Source organism: Malurus melanocephalus, unplaced genomic scaffold, assembly GCF_030028575.1.
Source record: "Malurus melanocephalus ecotype Western Australia unplaced genomic scaffold, MMel_1.1 scaffold_305, whole genome shotgun sequence".
Classification (NCBI taxonomy): domain Eukaryota; kingdom Metazoa; phylum Chordata; class Aves; order Passeriformes; family Maluridae; genus Malurus; species Malurus melanocephalus.
The window spans coordinates 829,958-838,267 of record NW_026623537.1 but is presented as its reverse complement, the minus strand read 5'-3'; the positions used below and the strand labels follow the sequence as shown (position 1 = coordinate 838,267).

General features: G+C 40.5%; 1 protein-coding gene across 1 annotated transcript in view; it reads left to right on the top strand.

Annotated features, from left to right (window-relative positions):
- Nucleotides 1-889: 889 nt before the first annotated feature.
- RGS18 (regulator of G protein signaling 18) overlaps nt 890-8,310 on the top strand; it is a 9,416-nt gene continuing 1,995 nt past the window's right edge. The window contains 6 exon segments of the mRNA XM_057377197.1: nt 890-1,184; nt 1,863-1,964; nt 5,132-5,193; nt 6,251-6,417; nt 8,208-8,253; nt 8,256-8,283. Coding sequence (XP_057233180.1) covers nt 1,066-1,184; nt 1,863-1,964; nt 5,132-5,193; nt 6,251-6,417; nt 8,208-8,253; nt 8,256-8,283 — 524 coding nt within the window. The 5' untranslated portion in view covers nt 890-1,065.

The window sequence follows — 8,310 nt, the reverse complement described above, 5'->3', positions numbered from 1 at the left end:
TGCTCCCCAAGGCTCCAAGTCTTACCTGAGTAATCAAAATGAGACTCTGTAATTAAACACATGAGAACTGTTTAATCCTTAATCAATTAGCTACTGCATAATTTTAATCTTTCCCAGTGTCTCATTCATCTAACACTGAAGATATTTCTTTAGCAGATGTGTTGTTTCTATGACATCTCCAACACAAGTTGAACTTAAAAAAGGAAACTTAACTGACATCAGACTTGTATGTGAAGAGGCAATTTGTGCTAATACTTTTACATTATGCAAACTGAAATGAGGAATTTTGGTTTATTTACCATCAAAATAAAATTAAAAAACGGGGTGGTTTTGGCCAAACTAAGGGCCTCCTACCCTGGGTAGGAGATTGCAAGCACAAACAAATCCACGGATGGAGAAGTATAAGGGGGAGCGTTTGGTGGACAAACTGGAAATTAGAAGTGGATAGTTACCGTTTTTGAGGAGTGGTGCAGAAATTAAAATTTCTGCTTGCAAAATGAGTGATTGATTGATTGATTGATTGATTAATGAAACTCCCTCAGTTTGGAGAAGACCCTGACAAACCCCGATTTGGAAGACTGTGTGCTGTAGATGGAACTGAGTCCAGCAATGGCCCTGAGGCTGCAGAGGGCAGCTTGAAGGCGGGTGGGACCTCTCTGCGAGCTGAAGATAAAGTTGTACATTATTTTGAGTGACATTATTGYCCTTAAAGCTAATTCCAGAGGCTGTGCAGCGTGCTGAGGTGTCTGTCAGGCAGGCTGGTGTCGCCCTGAGCCCGGCAGAGGATGGCTCTGGGCTGCGGTTTGGCTGCGTGCGCCCGGCAGAGCTGCAGCCTCACTTCCCCAAATGACAAGGGCAGAAGCGGCTCTGCCCTGGGAGCCCTCTGGACGTGCAGCTCCTTGTGCCCTCTGGACGGGCAGATCCTTGTGCCCTCTGGATGAGCAGCTCCTTGTGCCCTCTGGACACTCGCTGGAGCTGCCAGCCTGGTGACAGCAGCATGTGAGAGCCCCAGCAAGCAGGGCAAGGGAGCTAAAGGAGCCTTTCTGGAAGCTTCTCAAGAGGAAGATGGAGAGCCCACTTCTTTTGTTCCCCCAGCTGAACATTTCTGCCCCGAAGGACAAACCCTACTACAAAATCATGAAATCAGCCGTTAAGGAAGAGCCACACAAGGCCAGCAAGGCTGGGTAAGTGTTGGGGTCATGCCGACCCTCTGGAAGGCTCTTCCAGCACAGCTTGTGGGYGTGAATTTAGGGCACAGATGATTTTATTTGTTTTATTTATTTCTCATGTGTCTGAGAACTCATGAACTGCATTCCTAGAGACTGCATATGTAAAATATTAACTCTTTAAAAGAAGCATTATCTCAAAGATTTTTATTTTATTTTTTTAAGGACAAGAAACAAATTCATGATCTGAAAGTACTAAGAAAGAAAGGTGGCAAGAAGTTCTGAGAAATGCTTCTCTAAAGCCTGAATAGGATCCGGGAAAGCTTTTTTTTCAAAAATTTCAAATGACAGGAAGCCATACTTCCTTTTTTCTTTRCGAAACATTAAAAGTAGAAGACGCTGAGCCAACTGTTCATGTCCTCTAAAGGGAAATTCGGCCCCTCAGTCTTCAAAATAAATTAAAAGGATGCTGAAAATGAAAGGATTTCCATTTCCCTTTGCCAGTGCTTCATGTGTAAATTTGTGCTAAGCTGTRAAGAAAGAGCCATTAATGTGAATAATGTATGTAGGAGAAGTAACACCAACATTACTGTTAGTGAAAATAGGGAAATCTATGGTATAGAAGCAGAAAATGATTGAGAGGGAAAACCCATCTTTCAGCAAGGTTTCCTGACAAGCTGCTCCGATTCGTTGTAGAGCTAAGCAGAAGAGAAATAGGCTGAGCCTGCTCCTGCAGAAACCTGAATTCCATGAAGGTGATCACCTTGGCAAACCTGGAAACTTGACAAAAGCAGCAAGGTAAATATTATAAAGGAGTGAAGGAGGCAAAGACTATAAAGGGAGAGCTGATGGGAATTCCTTCCAAGAAGTGCCTGTGTGACTCAGAACGTTTCCTGTACCTGTGTGTGCATTCTTGGAAAAGGGTAATGCTTTTAAAAGTTCTGAATTTAACCCAAGCATGCAAACACTACAGAATTATCGAGTGCTCAGCAGGAGTGTTTTCACACTCTGGTCCCCACACTCAGAGAGGTTTAAACCTTGTGCCAGCAGCCTTTGTGTGAGCCCAMTGACTACACAGAGCAATAATCCATTCAGAAATGCAGCTGACACATCACTGCCAGCAGGAAAACCACCCAGCTCCTTGCAAAGTGGGTTTCCCAAAGATTTTTGTGATGTAGAAATGCTGTATATGTATTAAACACTGCATGCATAACTCCTCAATAATTGCAGTCACTGATTGAACTCTCTTTTCCCCAAAATTCAGCAACTGATGTTTTTACACTGTAATACTGTGGTARTATAAGGGTGCAGGGTAAAATCTCTGGGTTTATTGACTCAAATAAGGGTTTAATTCCTGGCTTCAATGCAGTACAAGATCTCACTGATACGTTAAGAACTGTATTTTTCTTCTCCTGGCTGAGAAGAAAGAATATGTAAAATACTGCAACTCCATGGCCTAAAAAATATACTGGGCCTTTCTTTCCAGCACAGATCACTCCAGAACACTTCAAAAGAGCTTTCCATTCTCTTTTGCCTTGCTTAAGCAGCTCCTTCCTTCAGCACCAAGCTGCCTGCTTTGGCTAAAGCTACTTCTGCAAACCCTTCTAATTGGGAGGATATGGCAGAAGTCACCTAAGAACCCCAACTCTGCTCCTGGACCCCATGGAAAAGTGGATGAGGAGGGGTATCTAAACTTTCCCACTGGTGCCTCTGGATAACCAGACCAAGTTTTTTTGTTCACATTTTGAAACATCCTGGTTGCAGAGACGTAAAACCATTCTAAGATTGCATCTTCAGAAAGCAGAGCTGCCTGCATGCAGTGTTGGGCATCTCATATAACCCCAGCATTTCACACAAAATACAGCCACTCACTACATTCTTACAGTCTGTGAAAAGGCACTTTCAGAGCAGTAATAATTCTCTGAAGGATTTCCCCCTTTTAACAGACCATCACTTCCTCACTCAGCCAGCTCTCTTTTATCATGCCRCTCTCAGCTGGTGCCTGACTAACAAGTACGGAAGAGAAACTTGTCGATTTTTGCTGGTCTTTATATATAGATCAGAGAAAAATGACAATTGTATTTATCAAAAGTGGAAAAAAAACCCCAAACAAAAAAAAAAAGAAAAGAAAGTTAGTCTTTTTCAAATAATGAAGTGAAATAATAGTTTGAAATGTATTAAGTGATTTACTTAGCTTCCATGATTTTTCACACAGAGTTACTAAAATAAATCAAAAGAGAATTTAATGAAACACCACAGATGGAAAGTGGGGTGATAACAGAAATGTTACTTAATCTGCTAGTTTAAATGTTAATCTTTAGTTTAAATTTTAATTTGTTAATTTAAAATCATATTTAGGAAGTGGCTGAGCTTGGTTTCTGCCTGTTATTGCACAACCTGTTTGCTGCACTCAGATGCTGGGGATCTGTCAGGCTGCTGGRTTGGTGCAGGTTCTGAAGGGAAACCAGAAACTCACACCAGGGTTTTCCAAACCCAGCAAAGAACCTCTCCAGCATTCCATGGACTGAGCAGGGGCTGTGAAGTCAGCAGGCTTTATCTGTTCACTATGACCAAAATAATTTCTGTGGCTGCAGGAACCCACAGTTGACACATTCAGAGCACTGAAGTGTTTTTGTGCTTCTCATACCCAATGAACTCTGTGAGGGAGTGAGGTCCCSCTTTCCCTGACTCCAGTGCCCCTGCTTTACCAGCCTGCACTCATTTCCTGAATTTCATTTCTCCAGAGTTTGTACTTCTCCTCCTGAGCTGTTTTCTCCTCCCTAGTTAAAACTTTCATTCCTGCAAGCAATGACTTCAGCTATGAAACATGTGACACCTATTAAAATAAAAATAAAGAAATTCCTCCTTTTGAGTTTGGTGCAAACCCAGGGTCATTACTGGCTTAAATTCATTCCCAAAGATATTAAGATATTGGAATTTCCAAATTGGGATCATATTCCAGAAATGTTCAGTCCATAAGAAGCTGGTCTGACCATCCAATCCTGGACAAATTGCTCATCGATTCTTTCAGTGTACTGTGCTTTGCCCTGCAATGAAAATAGTCCTAAACATTCATATTCATAAAGCAACTGATCAAAGTTGACTTCCACTTCAGGCTGAAAACTTAAATCCTACTCTTAGCAGGATACAGCTCACCTCCTGCTCACTCCAGTTCTGGCCTTCTAAAAATCCAAGGACTGTTCCAGTGTGCATTCGGGCTCAGTCTATACAAAACCAAAAAATAAGTTCTCCAAAATTGTATTTACATGAAAGCAGCAAGGTGGGTTTTGGGTTTTGGGTTTTTTTTCATTTTCTTTGCTGTTTCCTAGGGCACAATTCTTGAAATCAAAGTGAAACACATGCAACTTGACATACTTGATGAAGAATATGAATTTTATAAGTGAGGCACTGAGGGGTCTCAGAATAACGTGGCATTTGAAATGTGTTTGTGGTAAACAAACCAGACTACAGGTTCTGTTGCCCTAAAAGTCTGACACCTAAACCATATTGCTACAATTTTGTCTTCAGGCTGTAGAATTCTGTGTATTTCATTAGAAGCAGACTRTGGTGACAGCTTCAGAGTGAGCATATTCAAAACCACATCTCTGCATAKTTCTTAAGTTTAAATAGCTGACAAGACTGGGTTCCCATAAGGGTTTTACCATGATCTCAGTTCCCTCAAAGATGAGCAGAGCAACACAAACCCCACAGCGAAGCATCTCTGCTCTGTAATTTTTATAAAAAGAAAGAAGAAATACAACTCTGCAGGAAAAAAACCTCAGAAAAGAATTAAAGCAAATGTTCCTGAAGTCCCTGAGAGAATGATTTCCTTTAGAAATGTGATCTGATTGAAGGCTTTGGGAAACAGTCCTGAGCCATGATGGTAACGGGGAACATGGGTGACACAGCTTCCTAAATGCACAAAATGCACAATTCCTYAAAACTCCTTTCTGTTTCTCAAGCAGCGTGTCTCCTGAAGAAGCACTGAAATGGGGAGAGTCTTTTGACAAACTGCTTTCTGAGAAAGGTTGGTGGTTCCTTGCCTCTCCATGCAGACAGCTAGGATGGAAAATTGATGGTAAAGGATGGTAAATGATTAAATCCAGTTATGCCTTTGAATAGACATGGCAGTTACCTAAACTAGGTATGATGGGTCATTTATAGCAGCATGTGTTCCCTGCTCTCCTCATCTTCTTAGGCTGTTGTGAAAATRGCTGAAAATAATTTTTTACCTTGGTATTTTATTGAACAAAATAATAGAGCAGACAGCAAAGAGTCCCTTCAGTAAACAGGAGCATTTAATCTGAACATTGCTCAAATATTCCTGACTGCATATGTTCTGTGTACTTCAGACAAGACTTTGTCACTTCTGATGCAGATTATTTCCAAGATAGTGCCTGGATCCAAGCTGGCCACCCTCTGAGAGGCCCTGCTGCTCCCACAATTATCAAATGCTCATGTTGTTCCTGCCTTCCTCCATTCTGGAGGGACACACGTGTGCTTCAGCAGCAGTGCTGGACACTGTGTGCTTCTCAAATCTGTTCCTTGAGCAGTGCCCATCCACACAATTACATTGCTTCCACAGATGAGGTATACTCGGGAAAGAAARTATCCTCAGCAGAACAACAGAAGGATAAAGCAATTTATAAAGGTGCTGAAAGCCATCCATCTTAAATTGCTGCTGGAGAGATTCAAAGATTCAAATTTTAATTGAATTCAATTGAATTTAATTGAATTCAATTTTAATTCAAATTCAATTTCAAATCAACCTAAATTGATATTCAGCCGGAATAAAGTCCATTGCTTCCAAATACATCCACATGTTTTGCTTGCTTCTCTTTCTAAATTTACGAGATCTTGGTAGTGTTTTTCCACTGATGTTGAGAATTCTGTAATGGAAATTACAGAATCATAATGGAAAAATAGCTCTTACTTTAAAACCTTTATGCATTTTAAGATAATTATCTGTAATGAGATATTACTAAAAGGGAGCAAAAAATGGTTTACTACCTTGCACAGACTGTGTGGAAAGACTTTCTGATAAGAACATATTTTTTAATGCAATTCAACTTTCCCTTCTGTAGCTGGGCTGGAAGCCTTCACAAAGTTCCTGAAAACTGAATTCAGCGAGGAGAACATCGAGTTCTGGGTAGCCTGTGAGGATTACAAGAAAAGCAAAAGCACACATGAACTTCTGCCAAAAGCCAAGGCCATTTTTGAGACATTCATACAGAAAGATGCCCCAAAAGAGGTAAAGACATTGTTCATTATACACAGTGCTTGACACAACTGCACCTGGTGAAATCTGCTTTTAACAAGTGCATGCCCTGGTTYACAAAATAATCCTGCAGTTCACTGACATAAGAAGTCATAAAAGTGTCATGAAAGTCAAAGATCTGAGAGGAACGTGGACTTGTCTAGATTGTCTCCTTCCCCCTTTCCCACCCCTCCACCTTGAATTGTAGATCCTTGGTATGTTACTGGCAGCACACAAATATGTCCATGTGACAGTCCTCACCAACACTGAGGCCTTTCTGTAGTGTCATAAGAGTAAAAAAAGTTCTCATATTTACAACATCTTCATACTTACAACATCTTCATATAACACACTGAAGTGTGTTATAAAGGATTCGTAAATGAGCAAAGGGAATATTTTTTGCCTGCCCTAAGAAGGAGATCAACTAATTGGGAGAGCGTGAACTTTTCAGTGAAATCACAATCAGACTATTCAACAGATCTATTAAGTTTGAGCAGATCAAGGTCACTTGCCAATACCTGTATTATTTTTTTCATTTGCCAGAATAGCAGAAGTTAAACACTAACTTCTGCTTCCTTGTGATGAGGGTGAAAAAGATGAAATTCTCATGTTGGTGAAAGAATCACAAAATGGTGCAGTTTCCATCTGCAATTCCCATAGATTGCATCAAGATTCATACCTGCTTTTTCTAGGAAATGCCCACTTTCAGAGGCTTGTGCCCCTTTTCATTTCTTWCCCTGACTTTGTGGCGATGCAACTCTGGGCAGGTAACAACACTCAGCACTTGAGATTGGTGGAAGAGATGAGCAGGAGGAAATCTGCAGAGGGAACAGGGCAGAAAAGTCACGGTAATACAACAATTTGTTTCTCTGCCATGCTTCAGTGTGGTGCAGGCAGTGTAGAAGCTGTGGTTCACCTTGGGCTCTTGGCTTTGGTGACACTTCCTCCCTCGTATTTGCACCCCTTCTCTGACTCTCTGTTCAGCAGAACTCTTCTACACATGAATTTCTGAGCCTGCAGTTCGATGGCATCATAAAATCTCGGAGTGGACCATTCTCTCATCACTAATTGCCCTGCAGCTCTTAGATCTAAACTGTTTATTCTAAATAATTTTATGGAAATGACAGGTGCCTCTCAGAGAGGAAAAGAAAAGCCTATTATAGAAGTCACTTTTTGACTGGGTCAACAATTTTTTAAAATATATATTTTATCTTATTTTTCAAAATAACATGCTTAAATCACCATCTGTTACTTTAATAACATTCTCACACTCTTAAATATTTCCCAGGATGAATGCAACATTGAATGCAACAGCACATGGAATAAACAGTCACTTTGACATGCTTTTGCAAACTAAAGCCTCCAGAAACACATTTAAAAAAATATTAGAAATTTCTCACCTTCCTACAGTCCAAACAACACAGAAACCAGAAATTTTAAATATTCACTAAGAGAATCTCATTAGAAACGTTCTGGTTAATCGTGAGAGCAGGGGGAGCTCTGTAACAATCTGGTGTTGCAAACCCTGGGAGCTGCAACTCTTCAAAGATCACTATTGGAATTACTTTTTGTGAAACATCAGAGTTTATCTTCTGTTTTACCAGTTTTCCATGCTACCTGTGAACATGAACACACCAATTCTGCAGAGTTCACATCACATTGTATGGGGGATTTGAGGTCCTTTTATCAGAAAAAGCTTTCRCTAATGTACAATATCAGTGCTACAGATAATAACAGAGGAAATACATGAATGTATGTTAAAGAAATTGGTCTTCTTTCTCTAGGTGAATTTGGACTCTCACACCAAGGAAGTCATGAACCAGAATACCATTAAATAAATACATTTTCTTCCTTCTCCAGGTGAATCTGGACTTTCACACCAAAGAA